Below are 13,819 nucleotides of genomic sequence, written 5' to 3'. Positions count from 1 at the left end.
CTATTCAAGAAATGGTTAAAAATGACTTTGTCATGTTTGAATCCGTGGTGGAGGAAATATTTATCAACACCTTACAGGCCATAAGGGTTCATCTACTTTGGTCTATCATGTCAACAAGCTGTTTACAATCCTAAATGGGTTTAGGATTTTGCATACTCTGGGGTATGCAAAATACAATATTATAATTTCATCCTTTATTTCTTACCAATTATGAAACAAAAACTAGAACAAAGCAAGTAATATAGGTGAGAATATAGAATGCATCCTTGCTAAAGATATCCAGTCTCCTACCTTAATATTCAAGAAATCTAGCCCACTAGTTTCAACAGATATGTGATCATTCTAATTTTATCTCTGGACTAAAAAAAAATCACAAATGTACAGGCACACAAAACATCTGCAGCAGCTATCACACATACCAGGTTGCAAAAAAGCATAGCAGGCTTTTATGTAAACGGAGAAACTGAAGAAAATATTAAGTGAAATCCAGCTGTGGCTGAGTTTAAAGCCCTAATTTCCACTGATTATAATGAAATATCTCACGATAATCACAAAAAACAATAAAGACTTTTGCATTTGTTTTTTTTTTGAGCAGCTACCTTAACTGAATACTATAAACCCACATCTTACTTCTTTAAGAGACAAGGAAAAAATAAAATGGCTATCATTTGCCATGTTAGATCTCTCTGAATGCTTTTTAGATGATGACTGCCTTATTTTCTAAGTGGAACTATTCTTATGAAAATAAACTACAAGACTTTCAGCATAAGACATGGCCTACATCATGAAGATTATATGAAAATTTCTATACAGGTTATGTACCTTGAAAACATTCCAAGAGCATCTTATTCCATATAACCCAATCAACCTTCTAAAACTTGGAAGATCTTGGTTGATACCCTAAAGAACACTATTTGAGATTACAATAAATTTTGAGGTCTGAACATCAGCCAATGGAAGTTAAGTGTGTGGCCACATAGTTAGGTGATAACTGTAACTAATTTATAGCAGGGATATGAACAATTTACAAATTAAAGAACAGACTACTCCTGTGAACTCCAGCATGATCAATTTCTCCTCCAGAACATGCCATTCTAGCAGTTCAGTAGTTTCCAAAAGTAAACCTTTCAAACTGGAACATAATATACGAAAAAGTCAATTGTATGTGAAGACAAGGTAAAAATCCCAATTGTGAAAATAAGAGTACATGAAGCTTACTTTCTTTAAACTGTAGCCAGCATGGAAAATAATGGGAGGCAAAAGGATGTTGAAGAATACTTCTGGGTCAAAAGTTACCTTAAAAGAAAAAGAGAGAGAATATGTTACTGAATAAAATGTCTATGTGGCTATATTTTTGATAGTTTCTCGTGACATGTTTTTCAAATTATTTTTCTGAAATTATTACTTTGATATCTGCCTCAGGAAACAGATTTTATTGCAAGAAGTTCTTACATTGCTCTAATTCATAAGTGTGTGTTCCACTTTGCAAGATGATTCAGGCAACCATTTAATTTTCCCAACAAAAGTTTCACTTAACCTACAGGTTGCACATAGCAAAATGGTGGCTTTTCTTCAGATACTGAGATCACAGTTAGTAATACAACCAGCAGCTGAACAAAAGAAGTTTGGATTCATATCCTTATTAGGGATAAGGATATGGATAGGGGTAGGTGGCTTTGGATAATCTACCCCTTACATTTAGTTCCTGATTTATAAAAAAAATAAAAGAAGAAGCAAACCACATCATGACTTGTGAGAAAGAAGAAACAACTATTTAATAATATATGTTGCACACACCCTGAGATTTTGAGATTATATGAAGGAAGTACCCTAGGTAGTAGGAGGAGAGAAAATAAACTATCAAATTGCTACAGAAAGATCAATAATCATGCTTAAGGACCACAGAATGCAGAAGAGATGGGTTGTTACTGTATCTGAACAACACTATAAATTGCATCCTACTACTAGGAAAGATCACATAGCATTTCATATTTTCAGCTTTGAAAAAATCTTGTGTCAAATGGTACCATTCAGTAAGAAAGGAACCTTAGTCAACAAAAGGCAGCTCTCACTTTTCGCAGTATATCATTCTGTTCCACATTGTGTATTTTTCCAGGGCTTATTTCTCCTTTTAAAGTATATTCAAAGAACTTCCCACTGATGTTGACCAACAGAGTGGAATAAGCCCTGTCTTCCTGAGAACAGCTGAAAGGTTTGTCATGACCACTGGCAGGAGGTATACCATATCTCAAGATTACTCCAACAATCAACCCTGAAAGACAAATAGGACCACAAGTTACATCCTACTGGGGCCATATAAGCTTTTACATGTTTTATTATTAAGAAGGATTTGTCATTGACTGATTACATTTTATATTCATTTTCGTGTTCTACACAAGAATGGGTATGCAGATATTTTTCTCATCATTGTAAGTACAACCATAATACAGGTCTGCAAAAAAACTTTTTTTCAAGAGCTGTTTTGGTTATTCCATGTAATCTTTATGTTTTTTGGTGTGCTGAATCCGAAAATGACCTCCATTTTGTCATAGGACATCACGTTTCCTGACAATTTAGGTAACTATCTTAAATAAGGCAATACCTCAAAATAAATGGAAATAGGCTTATAAAATTAAAGTTTTATTACAATATTTTCACGAAAATCCTTTTTTGAACTGAAATGAGCTCACCTACACACACTAAACTCAATTCTTCTTCCTTGTGAGGTTCCTCTTGGTGCATTTACGCTTATGAGTAGCATCTGGAATGTCTCTTTGAAGCATCCAACAGTAGTCTGCCATCATTGTAATGCTCCCTTTTCCCTGGTATCTCCTTTCCATCTCTTTATTGTCTTGTGGAATCGTTCACCTTGTTCCTCACTCACAGCTCCCAAAAGTTTCAGGAAAGTAGTTAAGGTGGGACTGGAGGAAATGCACTTTCAAACTCATCAGGCAACCTAAAGCTTGAAATGCTTTCAGCATTCTTCCGACACTCTTTTTGTAGTGAGGATCTTTGTTATTGCCTAAAAATTTATGTACGATTTCTTTAAATGCAATCCACCCTTCTTTTTGAGGATCGTCATGGTATTGACAAATTCTTGATCAACTATAAGCCTTCTAATGTCTGGTCCGACGAACACACCTTCCTTCAATTTTGCCTCTGACAGGCATGGAAACTTGGTGACCAAGTATTTGAAGCATTCTCCATCTCTTGGAAGTGATTTTACGAATTCATTCATCAATCCCAATTTTATGTGGAGAGGTGGTAGAAGAACTTTATTAGTTAGTACCCTTGCCTGCCAACTCTTCTTGTTCCAGTGATTTTGTTGGTCTCGACTATCCCATAGACACAGAAAACAAGGGTATTTGGTATATCCAGCTTGTTGCCCGAGCAGCATGCACAAGACCTTCAAGTCCCCACACACTTGTCAACCATGGTCTTCATATTTAAGTTTACGAAGAACCAATTCCAAGTTCTTGTAGGTTTCCTTCAAGTGTACAGAATGACATACAGGTATGGAAGCATAAAAACCTTTGTGGAGTAAAACTGCTTTGAGGCTTCTTTTTGAAGAATCTATAAAAAGACGCCATTGCTCCGAATCATATTGGATTTTAAATTGACCCATCAGACCTTCGACATTGATGCAATAAACGAACTTGTCTACCTGGGCGAAGTAAGGAACGAACTCCTTTTCACGATGTCTGAACCATGAAGATGACACTCCTGGCAACAATAAATTCCTTCTTTTCAGCCTTGATCCGAGTAACTCAGTGGCATCTTTGGGAAGATTCAAGTCTCTTACCAAATCATTCATCTCCTCATGAGAAAACAATTTTGGTCTTGTATCATCTTCAAAGTCAGAACTTGATTAGTCATCTGGTTCAGGTATGACTTCACCTTCATCAGAGTTAGGTATCTCTTCCAAGGTAGCAGGGGGCTTGGGTACTAGTATATCTGTGCTATGGGGGATGGGACGAATTGCTGAGTGAAGATTGGGGTATGAAATGGAATGCTTCCAATTGGAATTAAACCCTTTCACATCGCATGAACAAAAGTAACAGTCATCACTATGGTTCTTTTGCTCTCTCCATACCATAGGAATCCCATAACGGAAAGATTTTTTTCTTACCCTTGAACCAGTTTCAGAGGTCCTCAACACACCGTTTGCACACTTTATGAGGTGCCCAAACTTTATCTTGATCTCCAATTTTTAGTCCAAAGTATGCCAAGTATACTTTTTTCACAAAGTCTGTAATATTCTGCTGTTTCTTCAACACTGTATATTCACCACAGATGAATTAATATACTTTCGCAGAGCCATAACATAACGGTTGAAGAATGATGAGCTAACATGAATTGCAATGAAAAAGTGTGAACAGCCTAGAACCAAGAACCTGATGATGATTCCTGCACAAGTGTGGCATGCAGGAGAGAGCAGCTCTGTGTCTGTACACGAGACATCACAGTGCTGGCCACGTCCCCTGCACTGACCGGAAATGCTGCTATCTGCCCTGTTTCTCCCTCCCACTGGATTCTTCAGGAAAGATTAACCCCTTCTACCATTAGAAGCACAGACTTAAAACTTGCTCAGCTTATGTATATATTGCTGACCATCAGATTTACAGTGGTATTTTTTTTACATAACTCGGACAAACCCTTTAAAGGTTTTTTTGGCATTTTATATCTTAAATGTACATATATGAATTAATTAATAGTAATTTGGACTTTAAATTTGGTTAAAAATCCATAATATAAAAAAATACCAAAAATTAAAAAAAATGATAAATTTGAAGACAATTTTGCATGTTGTGGCAAATCATGACGTCTAGGAGTTTTTTCAATATTTTATTTGTTTTCAGCACACCAAAATACATGGAAATTAGATGAAAATAATCAAACAGCTTTTTAGTCGCAGACCTGTGAATCACAGCATTGTGCAAAGCAAGCTTAATAGGTTCAGTGGGGCATCATTTTAGAACTGCGGCGCTGCCATATGTTGACATTTTAATTCCTATTTGGAAAATGAGGAAGTTCTATTTATAAATAAACTCATGTCCATAAACATACTAGATTTTTTTCTAAAACATTTTTCTAAAACATTAAGAGGGATTCATACCCTCTTTTTTGATTCAGTATATTGCAGTTTCTGATAACCACCAAACCATTCAGAAGTTCTAAAAGAAAACATAAAATGTAAGCATTTGATCCTTAAAATGTCCTATCTTTATCCGATTTATGCTTGAGCAATTCACTGGACAAAACCCAAAACACACTGAGTAATTAAGCATCAATTTGGAAACTGAAAAGAATACATTTTGTTTAGCACCTTGGTTTCTGCAGCGATTCCAGCAACTAGCAGGTTGATTTGACAAGTAGCCAGCTTCAAAATGAATTCCGCTGTTTAGTTTTAAAGAAGTATTGTAAGACAGGATTAAATAACCAGTTTGCTCACTTAAAGAGTCCTTAATCTAAGTTCAAATGTATTTGGTTTTGTTATTTGAGACATTAAGTCATGTTAAACATTCTGCCAAAGCCCTACACAGGAAGGGCTTATCATAGGTCTACATTTTGACTTGGATATATTTATATTGGGTACAAGAGCGTTGAGAATACTTTCTGAATAGTTGCTTTTAAAACTTGATCACAAAAAAGCACCTGCAGAAGAAGCAAATAAAAGCAGAAGAATAGTAGCATCTAAGCCAAAATACTTAATTCTGAAAAAAACAAAAACCTGAGCCACAGATGGATATTTTGAACCTAGAATTTTTCTGTAATTATTGCTGGCATGCTGAAGCTAAGAATTTGAGCAGCAGGAGAAAAATGGTGCTAATGCTTAAGGCTGTGGTTATGAATGACTGAAGCGTGGGAGAATGAAAGTTAGAATCTGTACAGAAGTTCACTTCTGATCTTCTTTAGGGACTTGCTGATTGAACAGATAAAGCCCTGTGGAATAATGGAACTCTACCTAGTTTGACCTCATTTTGTCATATTGGCAAGCATTCTTAAGGCAACTGTAAGAGGCCACTTTAATTGCACACTTCCAACATGTGGGCTAGGTTTCTTGGTTAGTTAACTTTTCAAAGCCTGTCTTCATAGGTGTTTTAGCAGAAGTGTGATTACATAATAAAGAACAAAGGTGTCTTAGCCAATCAAGCTCCTACTGGGAAACCCTATATATAGAGTGAGGGCAGCCTTTACTCTGCTCAAATAGCAGCCCTCTGGTGGCACAGGGGCTTTATCAGGATGGCAGTATTAGCTCAGCATGTCTCTGCAGCCCCTTTCACTTTCAGAAATGAACAGCTGAAGAGAAGGAGTATCCTTTTGCTTCCAAACCCAACCAGTGCTTGAAAAGATAACATTTGTTATCTCAGCAGCACCTGAGGCTTTTTTCTGCTGAACTGACAGAAGAGATTGGCTTCTACACATACTCTGGCAGGTTTGTTCAAATTTGTGGCCTCTCCTGTTCAACCGGTCTTTCTGTTTGTATTTGGTCTTCAATTTGGGAAGCAGAGGGAGGTAGGAAAAGTAGATGACAAGGACAACAGGATGATGCAATTCACAGAAGGGAATTAATCTTTCCAGTTGCTTGATATCCCTGTTTGCACCAAAGTAAACAGAAACCAATCAATGAGAACCTTGTTTCATTGTAAAAAAACATTTTTTTAAAAGCATATCTAAAAAGGAACAACATAAAAAACCGTGAACTATTAGGATTTTTTCCAAAGGAAAACAGGAAATGTATTTCTACAAGCTTTATTAAATAACCATCTTATAAAACTAATGATCGAAGTAAAAGAAGTAGAGAAAAAGAGCAGCATTTATTTATCTTGTTGTATTTTTACCCTGTCTTTCTTCTGGAGGCTGAAAGTGACACACAATGATTCATCTTTGTAGTTTGTAAGTTATTGTTGCAACAACCCGATGAGGAAGAATACAGTGACCAGCCCTCTGAATTTCATGGCTGAATGGCTTTAAAATTGTTTTTCTTTCTTTCTGGTATTTTAAGACATTAGTCACAAGGACAAAATTCTGAAAGACCTAAGCCAGGGAATTTATGCACTGCTTATCTAACAGGTGCCTGGTGCAAGCCATTGTGATGTCATCACCATACAAATGATGTAAATTCTGTAATTTGCACATATTAAATAATCCATGGCATTGTGTGATGTCATAATACCATCACTCCCACCTCCTCCCACTTGCAGAGGTTGATGTTTGTTACCACCTTTAAGTTTGTTACCACCTTTAAGTTTCACTTTCACATCTTTACAATACTGTATATCATGCTCTTAAACCCACTTTCCTTTTCTACCAAAGTGAAAAACTTTCCATAAGATGCCTAATTAAATCAACAGAGGTAAGTGTAAAGATGATGTCAATAAAAAAGGATCCATTGACTCAACCCGTTTAAATTTCAGTTAAAATGGACTCACTAATGCACAGGGTTAAACTAATTAACTTGTGTAGTGGGAATACTTAAAGCGGTCCATTCATCTCCCTTTCATATCTATTCAAAGCAAATTTGCTGGAAAAGACCCTACAGCTGAAAAAACAAAGCACTTGCTACAAAGGCCTGGCAACACACATCATAACCTCCAAACATTATTGATGCTTTTCTAACCATATGAGAAAGAGCCAGTGATATAATATAACCTTGTTCCATATTTCCCAAATTGTTTTTTTCCCTTTAGTGTGTGTGGTCAGAACTATTAAAGGAGATTTGACTGGTTTAATAACTGTTTTGAAATAAACCTGTTATAGAACAGGACCATTTATCTCTAGTCAAGGAGAAACTATGTTTCTTCAACATACTAAAGTTATAATTTCCCTAATGACTACACACATTTCCACTGGAATGCCTCATTTTTTTTGAAGTATTTACAATCCGTGAATGCAATAAATATTGCTTTTCTAGTTTTTTAAACATGGTAATTTTTTTTCTCAAATGCCTAAAAATAAACTTCAGGTCAGACCTGAGATCATTCCAAAACTAGAAAATAATTATTATTTTGGTGGTATTGTTGTGCCTAGGCAGGAACAAAACCTAATGCATGTCCAGATCGATTATCTAGGCTTCCTTGAACATTTTAATTGGGATGTAAATTGATTAATGAGAAGGGCTCAAGACCCTGAGTGTTCCTAAGGTACAACATAAAATGTTTCAGGGCAAAAGAGTATGATCACAAGTTCAAGAAACCCTCATTCTTTCAATAATATCACTGATATATTTTGTAGATGCCCAGCATTATGATGAGAGTTTGGCAGATAACAGGGACTTCAAGTATATATTGGAACATCAACAAACACCCAAATCACATATATTTATTGTCAGATTCAATTACCAATGGCTTTCTAAAGAAAAATGCAAATAAACATTGTTCAAAAAAGTAAGCACCATGCCTGTACTTTTTTGGAGAACCAGTTTGTAGTCATTGTTAAAGGCCCTGAAATAGGAACCAGGTAGTTTTGAGTTCTAGTTCTGCCTTAGGCACAAGTTCCTCTCTCTCAACACTAGGAAAAAGGCAATGGCAACTACTTTCAAAAGTCTTGCCAAGAAAGCTGCATAAGTAGCTGCATTCCCACGTTGCATTAGTCATAAAATGGTTAGTTTTGTTTTACATTGTACAAAAGCAGCCAATTACATGCTGACTAAATGCAATTGATCTCTAATCCCTTTTCAGGAAAAATCTAAGGTCCAGATAGTCCTTATGATCAAAATTGGGACCAAAATTTCCATTGTGTGATCATAAGTCAAAGCTGGTTTTACAATAATTTTTACAGTGGTAGTTAAGGGAATCACATGATTCTTAAGTGTATTCAGCTTTCCCATGGGGTTTTTTTGGTCAAAAATCAACAAAAAAAAGATGCAAATTGTGACCATGTGACCATAAAACAATGCAATCACTTGTAAATGGGAGCTGGTTGCCATGGGTGGAACTGTGTTCATATGACCATGGGGGTGGAGCGATGCTCATAACTGACTGTACAGGTTGTAAGTCACTTTTTCAAAGTTTGTTATAATTTTGAACCATTGTTAACCAGTTGTAAATTGTGAACTACTTGTAGCTGGCATAGATCAGAGTACAAAACCTGAAGCCTAATTAAATTATTTTATACCTATATGTGTAATTTATCATTGTCAAATTTATCACAATATTGATAACAATAAAATTGATACATCACAATGCAAACATTTTTGCATTTATAAAAAGATCAGATTTAGATCTATTTCATATTTCCAAGAGTAGGATTCGTTACCAAAGCTGGATGCAATCTTAGCATTTTATTTTTAAAAAGTAATGAAACTCGGAATTTGCTGTCCACAGTGTCAGCTGCAATTTGAACTTTACTCCTGGTTTCCTCTAAGGCTTGGAACAACTCATTTTGTTCCCTATCAGCATTCATCTCTTCAGCAACCTTCCTCTGAGATGGGTTAGGCAATCCATCAATGATTCATCCAATATCAAACAGGAGCCCTTCTGTTAGCCCGGAGATTAAATCTGATGTCTCACATTTCAAACATTTAAATGATACCTGTCTTTATTAAAGATGGAACAAACAAATAAACCTTAAGAGGAATCTTATTCTCTTGAAGGCATTCTTCTAACTCAAACAGCAACTAAGAAAGATGAAAGAATTGTTAGGTTTTCTCTTTCTTCAAAAGCATGCATTTTAATTGCACAAAGTGAATAAATAGCACATCCATTTATTTATTTTTAGAAATGTAATACCATGTTTCTCCAAAAATAAGACAGGGTCTTATTTTCTTTTGACCTCCGAAATAAGGGCTTGGCTTTATTTTTGGTGAGGTCTTATTATTTTTGAGGTGCAGGAGGCAGCAAGCGTGGTCACCTTATGGCTGCTGCTGTGTTGCAATATTTTCAGGGAGGGCTTATTTTTGGGGGGAGAGGCTTATTTTTGTGCTCAAAGGCCCAATTGGGCTTATTATCTGGGGAGATCTTATTTTCAGGGAAACGGTAGCTATTTTACAAAGCTCAATTTTATAGTGGAGAAAAAAGCCACAGAACAAGATAAATCCAATCTGAATCAAAGCACTTTAGAATTTAGTTAATATTATTTATACTACTTTCCTTTGGCTTGTCTTTATATTTGGTAACAGACCTCTAAATCCTCAGAGAATGAAAAACCCTAATATGCTGATATATTTTTTTAGAATTGGGCAAGTTAGCCCTGAGTTGGAAATATTAATAAATCAACTCATCTTTGTTCCCCATTATAAGGAATAAGTTCATTTAAGTTGTTAGGTTAACAGAACTTTATCTGAAGAAAACTTCAAGCATTTCTTTATGACTCAAATGCAGAATAATGTATAGAATATTTTAGTCAATACATTTTTTTTATTTGTGGCTAAAACCTGTTGCCACCAACATCTAATTCTATAAAGTGATCCAGAAAGATAGGTAGTTCTTGACTTACCATCACAATTGAGCCCCAGTTGATAAGCGATACAGCTGTTGAGTTTTGCCCCATTGTACAACCTTTCTTGCCACAATTGTTAAGTACATCATTGCAGTTGTTAAGTTAGTAACATGGTTGTTTAGTGAATCTTGGCTTTGCTTGTCAGAAGTTTGCAAAAGATGATTACGTAATCCTGGGACACTGCAACTGTCATGAATGTGAGTCAGTGGTCAAGCATCCAAATGTAAATCACATGACCAAAGGGATGCTGCAATAGTTCCAAGTGTGAAAAATGGTCATAAGTCACTTTTTTCAGTGATGATGTAATTTCGAATGGTCATTAAATGAACTGTTGTAAGCTGAAGAATATCTGAATCTCCTTCCCCAAATTAATGTTTGTTGAGATCCATTACCACTTCTGTGTATAGGACGGCTAAGGCTGTCTGGAAAACACAGGCCCAGAGATGGATGCTAACAAAAACATTCTTGTTAGCAATACGTAAGTCTTCCTATTAATTAGTGTGCCTTTCTGTACCAGCATCTATCTAGCAGTTAGCATTTCAAAGGCAGGAATGCGAGCTGCTCACTTTCCTCCACTCCCCCCTCCCTATTCCTTATCTCACTTCTCCTGCCCAGGGAAGAAGCAGCCCCCCTCTTCACTCACCCCCTCTTTTGCCCAGAGATGAAGCTTTTTGCCACGCTGCATTATTATCACTGGAGTATTTAGTCATGTGCCTGTTGATGTAATATTGTATACACCTTTTCTTTGTTTGGGACTAATAAAAAAGCCTCCCGGGCATTTGCTCAGGGCCAAAGCTTATCACAAGAAGGATTTGTCCGGTGTTTTTTCTTCTCATTCGGCTACAAGCATGAGCGGCCCATCAGAAGCGTGTAAAAGCCGCAACTGGTGACCCCCGACGTGATCTTGCTGATCAAGCACGTCGCTGCATTCGTCCCAATTTGGAGTCCTCTTGCTCACCGGCGAAGGAACGCCTCTTGCATACCAGGACCGGCCGTCGCAGACGGAGCATCCTCCCAGACTCATGAGTAATGGGGGCAGGATTCTCTAAGCCTCGGGTTGCACACCTTTTCGAACTTAGAGAATTGTCCAAATCCTCAATATTAATCTTAAAAAACAATGGGAACTTTCTCCCCATCCCTTCAAAAAAAGATCTTACTAATTTTCTCAGGTACATTTATCAAATTTGTCCCACCTATCCTGAGAAGGGCTCAATTCGAACAACCATTTGGGCAAAATTAGGGAAGTATTTTCTCCAGCCTCCAAGGGCTGGAGAACCGAGCAATGGTAACCACCTGCACCAAGGAATACACCAGAGCGCTTAGGGCAGCGAAAAGATCCCACATAGCCACCTTGGTTGCGTCCGCTGAGTCCCGCCCAGCCGCCCTGTTTAAGATAACCCGCTCCCTATTAAATAAAAGGGAGGCGGGGGAACCCTTGCAGGGCAGAGCTGAGGATTATGCCCAATTCTTAGCGGACAAAATTGCTCGGTTTCGGTCGGACTTGGACTCCACCCCTGCAGTTCCAGCCGAGGCACAAGAGGATCAGATGGAACATCTCTGGGTTGAGTTTCAGGATGTTACCCCCGGGGATGTGGACAAGGCCATGAGGGCTGTGAGTGCCTCCACCTGCGTACTGGACCCGTGTCCCTCATGGCTGGTTACCAGCAGCAGTGAGGTGACACGAGGCTGGATCCAGGAGGTCGTGACCGCCTCTCTTCGGGAGGGGAACTTCCCCGCCGCACTGAAAGCGGCGGTGGTGAGACCCCTCCTAAAGAAGCCATCTTTGGATCCAGCTGTCCTTAATAACTATCGTCCAGTCTCCAACCTTCCCTTCCTTGGGAAGGTTGTTGAGAAGGTGGTGGCCTTTCAGCTCCAGCGGTCCTTGGAGGAAGCAAACTATCTCGACCCCTTCCAGTCAGGCTTCAGACCCGGTTACAGCACAGAAACCGCTTTGGTCGCATTGACTGATGATCTCTGGAGAGCCAGAGATGGAGGATTTCCCTCCATCCTGGTTCTCCTTGACCTCTCAGCGGCTTTCGATACCATCGACCATGGTATCCTTCTGCGACGACTGCGAGAGGTGGGAGTGGGAGGCACCGTGCTGCGGTGGTTCTCTTCCTACCTCTCAGACAGGTCGCAGTCGGTGTTAGTGGGGGGGCAGAGATCGTCCCCTAGGCCCCTAACATATGGGGTGCCTCAGGGTTCGGTCTTATCCCCCCTACTATTCAACATCTACATGAAACCGCTGGGAGAGATCATCCGCAGGCACGGGATCAGATACCATCAATATGCGGACGATACTCAACTGTATCTGTCCGCCCCGTGCCAACTCAATGAAGCGGCAGACGTGATGAGCCGGGGCCTGGAGGCGGTTATGGACTGGATGAGGGCTAGCAAGCTTGTGCTCAACCCAGAAAAGACCGAGTGGCTGTTGTGTTTCCCTCCCAAGGATTCCACCAATATTCCATCTCTCAGGCTGGGGGGTCAAATTCTATACCCCTCAGAGAGGGTCCGCAACTTGGGAGTCCTCCTAGATCCACAGCTATCGTTCGACCACCATTTGACGGCTGTGGCTAGGGGGGCATTCGCCCAGGTTCGCCTGGTGCGCCAGTTGCGACCCTACCTGAATCGGGAGGCACTCACAACAGTCACTCGGGCCCTCGTGACCTCTAGGCTGGAATACTGCAATGTGCTCTACATGGGGCTGCCCTTGAAGAGCATCCGGCGTCTTCAGCTGGTACAGAACGCAGCCGCGCGAGCGATTGTGGGTGCACCGCGGTTCACCCACATTACACCTATCCTCCGCGAGCTGCGCTGGCTACCTGTCGATTTCCGGATGCGCTTCAAGGTGCTGTTAATCACCCATAAAGCCCTACATGGTAGTGGATCTGGATACTTGAGAGACCGCCTTCTGCCAATCACCTCCCTGCGACCAATAAGATCACACAGATTGGGCCTCCTCCGTATTCCATCGGCCAGCCAGTGTCGGCTGGCAACTACAAGGAGGAGGGCCTTCTCAGTAGTCGCCCCGACCCTTTGGAACGAACTCCCCGTGGAGATTCGTACCCTCACCACCGTCCAGGCCTTCCGCATAGCCTTGAAGAACTGGCTAGCCCGTCAGGCCTGGGGATGAAGATAGTTGCCCCTCCCGAATGATGAATGCATGTTGGTTACTGTTTTTATTATATGTGTCTTTGTTATTGTCTGCATTTCCCCTTCCCTGATTTTATGTGAGCCGCCCTGAGTCCCCTCAGGGAAAAGGGCGGCCTACAAATGTCAATAAAATCACAAATCACAAAAAATCACAAATCACCAGCGAAAATACTCTCCACTTGGCAGATCGTCATGGAATGCTTAAAAGTTCATGAAAAGGCCATGA

At 39.4% G+C, this 13,819-nt stretch overlaps 1 protein-coding gene across 2 annotated transcripts in view; it reads right to left on the bottom strand.

Moving 5' to 3' along the window:
* SLC9A7 (solute carrier family 9 member A7) overlaps positions 1-13,819 on the bottom strand; it is a 68,433-nt gene that overhangs the window by 34,658 nt on the left and 19,956 nt on the right. For both annotated transcript variants that reach the window (XM_032226373.1, XM_032226372.1), the window contains exons 2-3: positions 2,073-2,272; positions 1,219-1,296 (exon numbers count right to left, since the gene is read on the bottom strand). In XM_032226373.1, coding sequence (XP_032082264.1) covers positions 1,219-1,296; positions 2,073-2,272 — 278 coding nt within the window. The remainder of the gene's footprint in view (positions 1-1,218; positions 1,297-2,072; positions 2,273-13,819) is intronic.

The sequence above is a fragment of the Thamnophis elegans genome, chromosome 11 (assembly GCF_009769535.1).
Source record: "Thamnophis elegans isolate rThaEle1 chromosome 11, rThaEle1.pri, whole genome shotgun sequence".
NCBI lineage: Eukaryota > Metazoa > Chordata > Lepidosauria > Squamata > Colubridae > Thamnophis > Thamnophis elegans.
Note: the sequence above shows the minus strand (reverse complement) of the source record. Positions and strands in the feature narration are given on the sequence as shown.